The sequence below is a fragment of the Vicia villosa genome, unplaced genomic scaffold, assembly GCF_029867415.1.
Source record: "Vicia villosa cultivar HV-30 ecotype Madison, WI unplaced genomic scaffold, Vvil1.0 ctg.001176F_1_1, whole genome shotgun sequence".
NCBI lineage: Eukaryota > Viridiplantae > Streptophyta > Magnoliopsida > Fabales > Fabaceae > Vicia > Vicia villosa.
Genome location: NW_026705517.1, coordinates 78,184 through 93,682, shown reverse-complemented (window position 1 = coordinate 93,682; position 15,499 = coordinate 78,184). Strand labels below are relative to the sequence as shown.

At 36.7% G+C, this 15,499-nt stretch overlaps 2 protein-coding genes across 2 annotated transcripts; one reads left to right on the top strand and one right to left on the bottom strand.

Annotated features, from left to right (window-relative positions):
- The first annotated feature begins 23 nt into the window (after positions 1 to 23).
- On the top strand, positions 24 to 1,450 carry LOC131633759 (uncharacterized). Its single transcript, XM_058904449.1, has 2 exons — positions 24 to 935; positions 1,436 to 1,450. Exons 1-2 carry the CDS (start codon positions 24 to 26, stop codon positions 1,448 to 1,450), a joined length of 927 nt encoding a protein of 308 aa, XP_058760432.1.
- A 9,986-nt stretch (positions 1,451 to 11,436) lies between these two features.
- LOC131633758 (SNF2 domain-containing protein CLASSY 4-like) lies at positions 11,437 to 13,344 on the bottom strand. The gene is made up of 3 exons (XM_058904448.1): positions 12,133 to 13,344; positions 11,878 to 12,033; positions 11,437 to 11,751 (listed from the first exon to the last, which is right to left on the bottom strand). The coding sequence occupies exons 1-3, from the start codon at positions 13,342 to 13,344 to the stop codon at positions 11,437 to 11,439; spliced, it is 1,683 nt and encodes a 560-aa protein (XP_058760431.1).
- Between the last annotated feature and the right edge of the window lie 2,155 nt (positions 13,345 to 15,499).

Sequence of the window (15,499 nt, the reverse complement as noted above, 5' to 3'; positions counted from 1 at the left end):
CAACACAAATACCTATCAAAATTATGGCATCCGCCTCGCAATACAAAGTTCGTGTTCACATGAATGGTGAGACTTACCACTGCGACACAAACGGTTTTCTATTTAGAAACACTAACTCAACACGTTTTTCTCTAAATAGAAAAGCGGATTTCTCGTATCTAAAAAAGAAAATCGAATCCAAAATTAGAGAACCAGTCTCTCAAATATTTTACCAACAACCCTTAGTCGAACCTAACAACTCGGTCAAGTTTTATCAATCACAGATACAAACTGACATAGAGGTTCAAAACATGTTCCTTACCCATGAGTATTATGGTTATGATTATCTGGAGCTGTACATAGTGGTTGAACAAATTGTTCCGTCGCAAAATATGCAGTCACAGGTTATTGATCCTGTTGTTGATGACGAACAACAACCCGAAGATGTCGTCGATGAAGAAACTGAAATAGAAGATGTCGTTGATGAGTTGGTGAACCGTGATTCCGAAGATGAAGAACAAGTTCCAGTACCTGATACGCATGCATATTCACCTCCAGCGCACTTCACAACACTTAATTTGGGAGAGGATGAGCCATCGTCTGATATGTTCTACAATCAATATACGAGGTCAGACGAGGAGTTAAAAGAGGGTGACACGTTTCGTTCGAAGGATGATTGTATGCTAGCTATACAAAACTGGCACTTAGCGAAATGTGTTGATTTCAAAGTTGATTGCTCAAATCCAGAGAGAGTCACTATTTTGTGCAGAAACCCGGAGTGTGGATACATGCTGAAGGCATCATTTAGGAAGAAATTTAATGCGTGGGTGATACGTTCGATTTCTCAAGGCCACACTTGCGTCAACACAAATATGGCGCAAGATCATCGGAAACTAAGTCATTACATGATATGTCATACCATCATACCTCTCGTCGAAGCTGACCCATCACTGAAGGTGAAGACGATTATTTCCCATTGCGTTTCTGTGTTCAAATACAGACCTTCGTACAGAAAGGCTTGGTTAGCGAAGCAGAAAGCAATTGAAAAAGTCTACGGCAACTGGGAGGAATCCTACCAACACCATCATCGCTACCTGGCTGCACTGCAATTTTATTCACCTGGGACTGTTACTATATTAGAGACACTGCCGGCACAATCCCAAGACGGAACCCCTCTCGAAGGTAATGGAATCTTCCATAGACTTTTCTGGGCGTTTCGACCATGCATCATCGGATTTGGTTTTTGCAAGCCGATTATTCAAATTGATGGAACCTGGTTGTATGGGAAATACAAGGGAACATTGCTGATGGCGGTCGCGTAAGATGGAAACAGCAACATTTTTCCAATAGCCTTTGCTCTAGTAGAAGGAGAAACAACTGCTGCTTGGAGTTTCTTTCTGAAGAATCTCCGAGCTAGATTTTCTCCACAATCTAATCGTTGTTTGATTTCGGACAGGCACGCTTCTATTGACAGCGCATACAAAAATCCGGCAAATGGTTGGCACAACCCCCCGTCTAAGCATGTATACTGTATTAGGCATATCGCACAAAATTTTATGAGAGAGATCAAAGATAAATTTTTGAAGAACCACTTGGTGAACGCGGGGTATGCCTTAAACCAACCTGGATTTCAATACTACCGCAGAGAAATAGCGTTGTCAAATCCAGATGCAGGAAGGTGGATTAACAGCATTGACAGAGCAAGATGGACTAGGTCATACGACGATGGAGCTAGGTGGGGCCACATGACTACAAATCTTGTGGAATCAATGAACGGGGTTTTCAAAGGAATACGAAACCTACCTGTAACTGCTTTGGTTAGTGCAACGTATTTTCGGATGGCAACTTTGTTCGCCACAAGAGGTAAGCGGTGGAATTCAGTATTACAAACACAACAGGTATACAACGATGTCTGCATGAAATATATACAACAAGAATTTGCCAAGGGGAACACTCATCGAGTGACAAAGTTCGACCGTCATGGCCACACCTTCAGTGTCAAAGAAATAATTGACCACAACCAGGGGCTGCCACGACAACAGTATCGCGTCTCAATCCCAGATCGTTGGTGCGACTGTGGCCAATTTCTAGCCTATCGCATGCCCTGCTCCCATGTCATTGCAGCATGTTCACATACTCACTTTGATGCATTATCATTGGTATCAGAAATTTACAAGGTATCAACGTTGCTCAACGTATACGACAATTACTTTCCGGTGGTAGCGATGGAGGCATATTGGCCTGTGTACGAGGGGGAAACAGTTTGGCATAATGATTTAATGCGTCAGAATAAAAGCGGTCGACCAAACAGCAGGCGTATTAGAACCGAAATGGACGCCACTGAAAAAATGCAAAGGAAGTGTAGTATATGTCGTGAGGTAGGACATAATAGGAACAAATGTCCCAATCGTGGATCTAGCTCCACAACATAGTTTTTAGGTGCAATGATATTTGTAATTTATTTTATCAATGAAATGGACTTTTTTTTCATTAATTAGATGGGTTACAACACACATGACAAACAACAAAAACTAGGACTAGAAATAAATTTTTACCTAAAGGAAACATTTGAACAGACAACACAACAACACAACAAACAACACAACAAACAATTAAAATCTAGGAAATTATAGCGGTTAAAACAATGTCATCTGTTCCGTCCATTATTTGTTTAGTATCAAGATCGGTTTTCACATCAACCCACCAACGGATCGTCTCTCCGGTCCTAAGCGACACCCTTGTTCTAAGCCTCTGAATCCTTTTTATTTCTTCCCCGGGGCTGTACTCCCCTTCTAACTGTGACATCAGAATCCGCTTCAGGTTGTTGAAGTCGCGGATGTTCCAAAACGTCACCGCCATAGAGGGTTTGACCGGGGAAAAAATTACATGCCCATAATATCTCTTGTATTCCGGCGCTGGCACAGGACGGCTGGATGATGTTCGTTGCCATGAGTCTGGCCTTATGCGAGACCTGATCAATAATGTGAAGTGAAAATGGAAAAATTGAAGGAGATAATAATGAAGATTGATTGCATGATGGGCTGCTATATATAGGCAAAAATATTAGGTGTTGTCGCCACCCAAGGAGGCGACCGGGACAACTGGATGCAGCTAAAAAAAATAATATAAAAAAATTGAAAAAAAAAATAAAGGGGAGGTGTTGTCGCCAGGGGAGTGGCGACAACACTAAGCATTTGTACATAGTCGCCAGACCCGTTGGCGACATCATTGAGATTGGAGTGTTGTCGCCACCCCCCCCTGGCGACAACGTGTTATTTTAAAAATAAATGGACATTTGTGTAATTTTTTTGAAATACTGGTTATTTTTGAATTTTTTTTTTAAAATGTGGTTATTCAAAAAAAAATTCATCTGGATCTATTTAACTTTACCGAAATTTCTAACCATTTATGGTAACCCTCATCTTTCCAACAACTTAATATGCAAAACAATTTTGGTCCCCAATTATGATTTGACTCACGTAACACTATTGGACACTGATCAGATAGATTCTTGTCTAGACACCACTGGCTGCTTGCTGGCCAAGTCCTGACCCACGCCTCTGATATAGGAAATCTGTCAAGCCAACTCATTCTCAAACCTCCTTTTTTTTATCTCTTAACTCTAAAAAAGTCTATATTAGTCTTTTAACTCTTCAAAATGTAACATGTTAGTTCTTTTCGCATAATTAGCAACAAATTTAACAATCAGTTTTTTAAAAAATTCCGTCATTAACTAGACGAAAAGAATTAATATATACATTTTGATGAGTTAAAGTATCACTATAAAAAATTTTAAGTTAAATTATTGATATGAATTTTTTTAAGTTTAGGGACCAATATAATTTTTTTTTAAATTAAGGGATACATCAGGATTAAGATATTGGACGGAAAAACTATAGTAAGGATGGTTAATAATACTTGCTTATAGATAGAGTATAGACTATAAATTATAGTTAGATCCAATGAAGAATTTCAAAAAATTTCCACTGTTTTGAAAAAGCATAAAAGTTGATTGATCAGGCACAAAAAAGATGAAAAACCTAACTGGATTTAAAATAGATCAAAGCTACATCATACAAAAGTAAAGATCAATCAAGAAACAAACATTTCTTGTTTCCTAAAGATTGTCCACTATGGATGAAACAAACAAAATTTCCTCAAACTTTCTGCAAGATTCAATGTAAGTAAACCTTTCTCTGATTTCTTTGTATATTGAAAATTGCATAAGCAACCATCATCATGATTACAACTACTATAATTATAATTCAAATACACGTAAAAGACATAAACATGACGTGCCACATGGTAGAAAATATGGCCATTTAAAATACACCTAATTTTTGTATTTGTATCAAGTGCAAGCAATGCAAGGTTTAGATCAGTAGGACTTACAATTTTGTAAAAAATAAAATAAAATGTTGTGAAAATGAATACTTGAAGTTTACACCAATATCTCAAATTATCTTTGAAAGACTTGGTTATTCATCATTATTAGCACTCTTTCTTTCTAGACAATTATCAATTTCTGGTCTAACATTACTTGATGAATCACAAGAAGCTTGTCTTGCTCAGTCATTTACTCATACAGTGGAGTAACCCTACACAAAGTCTGATTTTCCCATGGCTTTAAGGAACGGTATTCAATCTACTTGAAATCCTCATTTCATCGTTATTTTTTTAAGTTATCACAAGTAACAAACAGATGCGAAGACTCGGGAGAATCACCACAAAAAGAATAAGCAGAGACTAAAATTACAAGCATAATAATTTTGTGGGACCAAAACATGTCATTTTTCTTACAAGGATCAAAAGCAAACCTTCAGGGACCAAAAACATCTTTTAACCCTAATAATAATAATAATAATAATAATAATAATAACAATAACAGTTAAAGTGAGCATAACATGAGCTTGTTTTGTATAGTGAGCAATATTGAAGAATCTGCAAAAACAAATAAAGTTACATTAGACGCATGAACTGAATTAAATAAAGCAGTGACAATTAAATCTAATCAAAATGGTATAATAAATAAGATCATCCACCAGAAATTATTTTACCTTGAACATTCATCATAATCAATAATAATAACTCTCCACCAAATCTCTTTCCTTCGGTTGTACCACACACTCGACAAACATGTCTTTAAGTTTTTTGTGCTGAAGCATTAATTCAAGAATACCATCTTCAAAGTTTACCGCACGGTTTTTGCCCTTGTCATTATCCGAAAATACTAGTTCAGATAGCCGATCCGTTTCGGCCTGTTTGCAATATTTGACGCACTCGGCAGTCCCGTGCATGAGGAGATGGTACGTGTACACAATTCTCTCTTGTCCAATCCTATATGCTCTACTGATAGCCTGTCGTTCGACAGAAGGATTCCATACAACATCAAGTAGCACAACCCTTGAAGCTCCAACTAAGCTAATTCCCTCGGAACAAGCTTTCGTACATGCAAGTAGAATCTTAGCTTTGCTGTTTGCATCATTGAAGTTATGGATTAAAGACTGTTTTTCCTTCAGATCAATCTTGCCATCCATGTAGAGTATTTCCTTCCCCTCGGCCCAATTGAAGATTGAGTTTAATTGCTCAACAATTAAGCGTAAAGGGGGGATGAATTGGCTGAAAACGAGAACTTTTTCATTAACAGCGTCACAAAGATTAACAAACTCAACCAAAAATTTTGTTTTGACGCCGACATGTGGATCCAATCTAACTTTTTCAAGTCATTCCTTGTCGACAACAGATTCTTCTTTTTCCAAAAGTTTGCATTTTAGGAATAGTGATGGATTGATTGAGGCCAGTATCAGCTTATGTTCAAAGTTCAATATGCCCTGAGAACTTTGAATGCTCTCAAGAATTTGCTTCTGTAAACTGTCTGGCCTCAAACGAAGCGCACAATCTCTTAACCCGGGAATCTTCTTTTGAAGAATCGCGCCTTTGTAAACATGAACAAAGGGATCCATTAGCAACTTCAAATGCTTGATCTTATCATCAGTAGAATTTCCTGTTGTACTGTTTTCAGCAACTGGTTCCCAACTCCACTCTTTTGCTGCTTTCTTATGTTTTTGGCAAAACTTTTTCAGCTTGTGCGGTATCGTGTTAGGAAAAGAAGGCTTCACTAAGCTAAAGATGTTGTGCAGTTCCAAGAAATTATTCTGAAAAGGAGTTCCAGAAAGCATAATTCGCTTCTTTGTTTGAATTTTTGACAACACCTTCCAAATACGACTTCTTGCATTTCTTGGCGTATGTCCTTCATCTAGAACCAACAAACCAGGAGCTTCAAGCAAAGCCTTTCTCATATAACTGTTTTCTTTTTTCTTCTTTAAAGTGTGAATAAGAATTAGTTTGTTCCTAGAATAAGGGTTTGTTCTCATTAAATGTAATTATTTAGTGTAATTACCGATATAACCCTGTAACCTCTATATATACAAGAAATAATAATGAGAAATGTATCAAGCCAATAATTATTGACATGGTATCAGAGGTTTTCGATCAAACCTGTGAGTTTTAGGTTAATCTTGGCTTTATTCAGCGACACCCCACTGGGTCGCTTTTGAAATCATCTCGGTAGATCTCGGTTCTTGGTAATCTCGTCTAGGCTTGCGATTCTGATCTCTGGTGATTACAATCGTTTCTCGGCTCCGTTCTTGGTGGTGATCACAAGTTGCAATTTCGTTATTCCTCCTTGTTCACAAATCGTGTTCGATTTGGTGTGTTGATTTGGCGTCGGCAAGCTTTTGATTTCGGCAAATTTTAGATTTTTTTTTGTTTCACGTTAAAAAAAAAAAAAAGAAAGTAATTGTTACGTGCACCACTTGTTGGCTTTCTTTTTGTTTCACGTGATCAAAAAGCATAGTTAGGTGCATCACAGCATATTCATTTTGGCACTTTGGTTGGTATCTAGTATTTCCGTCTCCACTTGTATTTGGTTGTGGCTATATTATTTTCTATGGCTTCCGAAAAAGAAAATAATAATATTTGTGTTCGTTTCACCGGAAAGAATTATCCGGCTTGGGAATTTCAATTCAGAATGCATGTCAAAGGAAAGAAATTATGGAGTCACTTGGATGGGGTCTCTAAGGCACCGACAGAAAAATCTGCTTTAGAAGAGTGGGAATATAAAGATGCTCAAGTTATCACTTGGATTCTCGGTAGTATTGATCCTCACATGATTAAGAATTTGCGCTCCTTCTCCACTGCTCAAGAAATGTGGAATTACTTGAAGCGTATTTACAATCAGAACAATGCGGCCAAGCGTTTTCAGTTGGAGTTAGAGATAGCTAATTACAAACAAGGTACCTTGTCGGTTCAAGAATACTATTCTGGTTTTTTGAATCTATGGACAGAACACTCTTCTATTATACATGCTGATGTTCCCAAAACTTCTCTCGCGGTTGTCCAAGAGGTCTATAACACAAGTGGGCGTGATCAATTTCTCATGAAGCTTCGTCCAGAATTTGAGGTTGTCAGAGGAGCTTTACTGAATAGGAATCCTGTTCCTTCCTTGGATACTTGTGTTGGCAAACTCCTTAGAGAGGAGCAGCGTCTCCTTACTCAAGACACTATGACTTATGATGCTATCACATTTGAGCCTACGGCGGTTGCATATGCTGCTCAGAGTAAAGGAAAGGGTCGTGATATGCGACAAGTCCAATGTTTTTCTTGCAAGCAATTTGGACATGTTGCTCGCAGTTGCAGTAAGAAGTTTTGCAACTATTGCAAACAACATGGCCATATTATCTCTGACTGTCCCACGCGTCCTCCTCGACCGACACAACGTCCAGCCCAGGCATTCCATGCCACTACCAACTCTGTAGCTGGTCCTCTCAGTACTGGTGCATCTAATGGTGGTGCTCTACAACCTGAGATGATTCAACAAATGGTACTTTCTGCTCTTTCAGCCTTGGGAATTCAGGGTAAGTCGTCTAATGATTCTCAACCATGGTTTCTTGATTCTGGTGCATCCAATCATATGACGGGTTCCTCTAAATACTTGCAAAATTTACATTCTTATAATGGCAATCAGCAAATTCAAATTGCTGATGGTAATAAACTTTGTATCACTGATGTTGGTGACATAAACTCTAACTTTCGTGATGTGCTTGTATCACCCGGACTTGCTTCCAACTTATTGTCAGTTGGTCAATTGGTGGATAACAATTGTAATGTTAACTTTTCTCGTGTTGGTTGTCTTGTGCAGGAGCAGGTGTCGGGGAAGGTGATCGCGAAGGGGCCTAAAGTGGGAAGATTGTTTCCGCTCCAATTTACTTCTAGTCATTTATCTTTTGCGTGTAATACTGTTTTGAACTCTTATGAGGATTGGCATAGAAAATTGGGTCATCCAAATTCTGTTGTTTTGTCTCATTTATTTAAAACTGGGTTGTTGGGAAATAAACATGCTTGTACTGCTTCTATTTCATGTTCTGTTTGCAAATTAGCTAAAAGTAAAACACTTCCTTTTCCGTCAGGTGCTCATCGTGCTTCTACTTGTTTTGAAATGATTCATAGTGATGTGTGGGGAATGTCTCCTGCAGCATCTCATGCTCATTATAAATATTTTGTCACGTTTATTGATGATTACAGTCGCTTTACTTGGATATATTTTCTTAGATCTAAGTCTGAAGTGTTTTCTATGTTTCAAAAGTTTTTGACATATGTTGAAAATCAATTTCAAGCAAGTGTTAAAATTTTTCGATCTGACTCGGGAGGTGAGTATATGTCTCATGAATTTCAGGGATACCTTCAACAAAAAGGAATCTTGTCTCAACGATCTTGTCCCAATACCCCACAACAAAACGGGATGGCAGAACGAAAGAATCGTCATTTACTTGATGTAACGCGCACCTTACTTCTTCAAGCTTCTGTGCCATCCCGATTTTGGGTAGAAGCTCTTTCCACAGCCGTATTCTTGATCAATCGTCTTCCTTCTACGGTTATTGATTTTGATTCTCCCTTCTTTCGTCTTTTTAAAATTCAGCCTAATTATAGTGATTTACATACTTTTGGATATGTTTGTTTTGTTCACTTACCTCCGTTTGAACGAAATAAGCTTGGAGCACAGTCTATTCAATGTGCATTTATGGGGTATAGCAACTCCCATAAGGGTTTTATGTGTTATGATGTTTCTAATCACCGTTTTCGAGTTTCTCGGAATGTTACATTTTTTGATAATCAATATATGTTTCATTCTCTTTCTCCTGCCACAAATGATATTGCTATTCTTCCTAATTTTTCTGTTATGCCTCGATCTATAGAACGTTACAAACCAGGAATCACATATGTCAGACAACGCAGAAAACAGGTTCCCACTGCCCCTCCCGACACAGATCCGCCACCTGATCCTGAACCGGTCGAACCACGACGTTCTGGTCGAATATCTAAAGCACCGGATAGATATTCACCAGACAGGTATGATTCCTTACATACTTCTCTGTCTGCCTCATTGTCTAGCATATCCATTCCTACTTGTTATGCACAGGCTGTTAAAGACTTACGTTGGATAAAAGCAATGAATGAGGAACTTCAGGCCCTTCAAGAGAATTTTACATGGGATACTGTCTCTTGTCCCCCTGATATCAAACCCATAGGTTGCAAATGGGTGTATTCTGTGAAACTAAATTCTGATGGGTCTCTCAACCGTTTCAAGGCTCGATTGGTTGCCTTAGGAAATAAGCAGGAATATGGAATTGATTATGATGAGACATTTGCACCGGTTGCCAAAATGACATATGTTCGTACGATACTCTCTATCGCCGCTTCTAATGGGTGGTCTCTTCATCAAATGGATGTGAAAAATGCCTTTCTTCATGGTGACCTGACGGAAGATATCTATATGACTCCTCCTCAAGGCTTATTTTCTTCATCTAAGGGTGTGTGCAAGCTTAAACGCTCCTTATACGGTTTGAAACAAGCGCCTAGAGCATGGTATGAAAAATTCCGGTCCACTCTACTTGGGTTCTCCTTTACTCAGAGTCAGTATGATTCTTCTCTATTTATTCATCGAACATCTACTGGAATTGTCCTACTTCTTCTGTATGTGGATGATATGATTATTACTGGTTCTGATAATGCTTCGATTCAAAGCCTTAAACAGCAGTTACAATCATCGTTTCATATGAAAGATCTTGGTCATTTGCATTATTTTCTTGGTCTTGAGGTTCACTCTACATCCAAGGGTATATTCCTCCATCAACACAAGTATGCCACAGATTTAATTTCTATGGCTGGTCTCCAATCGACTACTCCAGTGGATACTCCTCTTGAGGTTAATGTTAAATATCATCGTGATGATGGTGATCTGTTGCCTGATCCCTTATTGTATCGTCAACTCGTGGGTAGCCTTAATTACTTGACTATTACTCGCCCTGACATATCGTTTGCTGTTCAACAAGTAAGTCAATTCATGCACTCTCCTCGCCACCTTCACTTGGCAGCAGTTCGTCGTATAATTCGTTACTTGAAGGGAAGCTCTCATCGTGGTTTATTCTTTCCTATTGGCGTTGCTCCTAAATTGAGTGCTTATAGTGATGCCGATTGGGCAGGGTGTCCTGATACTCGACGATCTGTCACTGATTGGTGCATGTTTCTTGGCTCTTCATTGATATCATGGAAAAGTAAGAAACAAGCGAGAGTCTCTAAATCGTCTACTGAATCTGAGTATCGTGCAATGTCTGCTGCTTGTTCTGAAATAATTTGGCTTCGTGGTCTTTTGGCTGAGCTTGGATTTCCTCAATTAGAGCCAACTTCACTTTATGCGGACAATACAAGTGCCATCCAAATTGTTGCGAATCCTGTTTTTCATGAACGCACCAAACATATTGAAGTTGATTGTCACTCAATCCGTAACGCTTATGATGACCGCATCATATTCCTCATGTCAGTACTCAGTTGCAGATTGCAGATATTCTTACCAAGGCTGTTCCGCGTCCACGTCATCAGTTTCTTGTTAGCAAATTGATGCTCATTGACAAGCAGCATCAATTTGAGGGGGGGTGTGAATAAGAATTAGTTTGTTCCTAGAATAAGGGTTTGTTCTCATTAAATGTAATTATTTAGTGTAATTACCGATATAACCCTGTAACCTCTATATATACAAGAAATAATAATGAGAAAGGTATCAAGCCAATAATTATTGACATAAAGCCCCTTCTCCGCCTCCTAACTCCTTGAACAAACTGTAACTGATTCCGAGAATGCTGGTTTCTTTGAACCACGAAATCACTTTAGCCATTCGCATCTTGTCCGTACTATGTCGCTGTGAATTAGACAAATTAGTTGCATTAACAACATCATCATGCTCTTTAACAGATAACTCAGGATTTTTCAAATTGTGAAATGGAACACCTATGTCCCATTTTTTGAATTCTTCTTCCCAAGTAAGCAACAAACCAGCAGGAGCAACAATGACCGGCAAGCATTTCGGAAAAACTTTTAAATAAGCCTTGAGAAACATTATTGTCAGCTTTGTCTTTCCAGTTCCCGGAGCATGAGAAATAATGCAACCCCCTCCCTTTGAAGATTGGCATTCTTTAACCCTTGAAGTTCAATGTTTCCTACTAACTTATTCCAAATGAACTCAAAACCTTCTTGTTGGTGAGAATATAAGGTTTGTTTTACATCAGGAATTAGGTCCCAAACTGTTCTTTCGTCGTACGAGAAATTAGTCCCCAAGTCATTATTAAAAACATTGAAGTAGGAGTCATGAAAGTGTGAGACATTTGCATCACCAAACGACACCCTTTGTCCGGACCCTTCATAAGGAAATTTATCAACCTGAGTCATTGAAGTGGGAGTCATGAAAGTGTGAGACATTTACAACACTATAGCTGCAATTAGAAAAAAACTAAGCAAGATAGTGTATATATATATATATATATATCAACATCAGACCATGCTTACCACTTGTGGCGAGACATCTTTAATATCAGTGACAACCCAACCACATCGCCTGCAATATACACCAATCTCTTCGTCGAGACGAATGTCATGATCACATTCAGATGATGAACTTTCCATCTTTTCCTTCACAGCTTTATTGGTCCCTAAATTTCCCATCTACACAGATAGCTAGATCAGCTTAAGCACTAGTCTTGTAGTTCAAAAATTAAAATTAAAATGCTTATAAATTTAAATATTCTTAAGGAGGAGGATTACCATGGATTCAGCTTCAAGTTCTCTAAGGCTTGTTTCCATTTTATCCCATAGTACTTCCTCCTCCTTCTCGCTCTTGGTCTTTTGCACCTTCTCCGCCTTTTTAAGGCTCCATATCAATGGAGCTGTCACAGTACAAACAGGTGGTGATCTTGTATCACGCCGAATAACATCTTTCATCTCCAACACAGGTGAATCATTCTGAATTCTACTATTCTTGTTTCCCCAATAGTATTCAGCAAGGAGTTGGTGTAAACGTAACTCCTTCGGCATAAAAACTGTGCTTTTTCCCCTTTGATTCAAACGCAACTCCATGGATTCCTTCTTCTCGCCACTACTGCTGCTAGCTCTACCTTTATAATCACTTCCCTTCCTATCAATCATCTTCTGTTTTTGATTAATAGAATCACTTTCATCCCCAACACGTAAACCTCGAACAGATTGTACATCATCATCATCATCACCACCACCACCACCACCACGGCTATCATCACTTTCAAAAACATCATTCACATTATCAACTAGAAATTCTTCATCACTAGTCTCAATTTCCTCACTTTCTTCACCATCATCAAATTCATCTTCATCATCATCATTATAATATTCTTCCAACCCTCCTTCACCAACAATATCGCCACTTTGTTCCTCATTTTGAATATTAATGCCGTCAACCTCAAATTTGTTCTTGTTAGGATATCCCAACCATTCCTCATCTCCAACCTTATCAGCATCACCATCAACATCACCATTATCAACAACTTCTACTTGTTCAACACAAGCCTTAGAAAATTTCTTATCAGAAAATTTCAACTCCTCTTGATCTCCTTCCTCGTCACTGTCAAGGCAAATAACATCATCATCATCACCAACAACATTTTCTACTTGTTCAACACAAGCCTTAGAAAATTTCTTATCAGAAAATTTTAACTCCTCTTGATCTACTTCTTCGTCACTGTCAATGCAAATAACATCATTATCATCATATCCCTTAGAAAATTTGGACCACCCTTGATCTCCTTCTTCATCACTGTCAATGCAAATAAAATTAACTTGTTTATGCCACACAAGAGACTCTTCATCTGGCTTGCTTTTTTTAGAGCTCAAACACATGTCACTTCTTCTACGCTTAGTTTTCAACGAACATGAGCCATGAAATGGAACACTACCGAACAGTAAAACATTCTTACTTTGAGTACTACTGGAAGCACCATCCATTGTGACAAACACAATAATGGTTTGTTTGGAGAGAGAGAATGTTAGGAATGTGATAGGAAGAGATATTATAAGAATGGAAGTAATATAGTATGGCGCCAAAGTAGAAGAAGAGCAATCATCATCATGTTTTCTACGTTTGAATTTATAATGAATAATTAGATTTTTATATTCTTCTTTCCTTTTTCAATGTATATTTAAGAGTCTGATATTGGTTAAATTAATATAGGAATAATTAATTATTTCACTCCCTCAATTAATTATTTCACATATATTAGAGAAATAATAATATTTTTATTATATTATTCTTTATTATGTATTGGAAATGATGAAATTTTTATTATTAAGAAAATATAATTTAATGTTTTACTATAATATCTCTTATCATGTATTTTAATGATGAAATTTTTATTAATTAAAAATATAATTCAAAAATTATATTGAAAATTAAAATAAATTATTTATTTTAAAAAGTTTCTGTTAAACTCTAGTGGGAAAGAAAAATCCGTATACAATTAATTTATAATAAATATTATCACTTTTATTTTAATGTTGGACATTTGATATCATTAGAAATTCATTCCCAATTGTAAGATTTAAGATAGAATTGGGAACGAAGTATCTGACTAATAATATAAAAAAATTATATTAATCATTAACATAAATGAATTGTTTATTTTATTTTGATGAACTGAACATAATCAAGTGATGGTTGCTTATGTATACAGGTATTGTAATGTTTAAATTAATTAATAAGTGTTTTTGCATAAAATAGAAAAGTGAATCACTATTTTCTTAATGAATTGATAGTTTAAAATATAATTCAATGTTTCAAATACTCAAAAAAATAAGTTTAATGCTAATACTTTAAAAATAGTGTAAAAATGTTTCGTAGTTTTTTTTTTTTTTAAATCAAGATGTATTAACGAAAGAATCAAAAGTTTGTTCTAAAATTGTTCGCAAATTTTATGTTTTGGATCTTGATATCATGATTTTCACGGTGTTCTAATTTCTATAATAAATAGTAAAAATATATCCGAATTCATATTGGTGATTCTTGTTCTTTCCTTGATTCTGGAATGAAATTGTTCTCTTCTCTCTTCCTTCTTCCTTTAATTTGATTATTTGATGATGAAGATACTTTGTGTATTTGTGAGAAATGAGAAGGAAAATGAGAAAAGTTGATGTTGCTTGCCTAAAGGTGTCTTTTTATAGGCATTTTATTCCAACCGTTGCAACTCATTTTCAAAAGTCATGTCCCTATAGTCATGAAGATAGAGAAGAGGGATTTAAATTTTATTTTGAATTTCAAAATAAACACCCGCTTAATTATCCATCAACCTAAATAATCATCACATTAAGGTATCTTTCATTTAAAGCCAAACTTTTAATTACATGAGTCATATTTAATGGATTAATAAAATAATCCAACAGTCTCTCACTTGACTCATGTGACAACGTGATGTTTTTCAATCTTATACCATAATTGTGCACCATTCATTGAAATTACCAAGACATTATCTTTAATGAACTACAATAATTGGATCATGGCGGTCTCAAGTTATTCATCAACTTAATTCCTTCCATGTATCACAAATCAATCCAATTCAAATAACTTTAAGGGATACAATAATGTGTTTTTCATGTCCTTTTAATAAAAACACATTTGTTATCACATATTAACAATAATATATACAATATGATATGGATAACAAAACTAAGTAGAAACATAACTTTAATTGAATTCATAAGTGTCATACAATACGAACATTAAGCTTTTCACATATATATACCATTGTTACCCTAGGATTTCGACTTATTAAATAATGGTAAATAATCCCTAAAACAGGTGAGATTATTAAAGAATCTAAAGAGAAAAGTCTGACTAAAAGGTCTTGTTTAGTCAAAGCTGACGTTCGACTATCTATAAATCATCATTGTCAAGGTTCGACTAGAATTAGTCAATATGTATGTTCGACTAGAACAAACAGAAAAAACTTAGACGTTTTGTTTAAGTATAGCCCTGAAGTCGGAAGACATCAGAAGTTAAGAGGCAGTTTCAAGCAGTTTTCTGGCAGTTTTCACAGGACGCGTGGAGGTCTCACAGTTGAAGATCTTGCATGTCGAAGACACGTGTTGACTGATAATCAGTCGACCG

Bases quoted from the DNA above. Each gene is read 5' to 3' on its own strand.
- LOC131633758 (XM_058904448.1), bottom strand. From the start codon at position 13,344: ATGGATGGTGCTTCCAGTAGTACTCAAAGTAAGAATGTTTTACTGTTC. The intron at 12,034-12,132 runs GTAATCCTCCTC...CTATCTGTGTAG, and splicing joins AACTTGAAGCTGAATCCATG to ATGGGAAATTTAGGGACCAA. The intron at 11,752-11,877 runs GTAAGCATGGTC...TCAATGACTCAG, and splicing joins AAGATGTCTCGCCACAAGTG to GTTGATAAATTTCCTTATGA.
- LOC131633759 (XM_058904449.1), top strand. From the start codon at position 24: ATGGCATCCGCCTCGCAATACAAAGTTCGTGTTCACATGAATGGTGAG.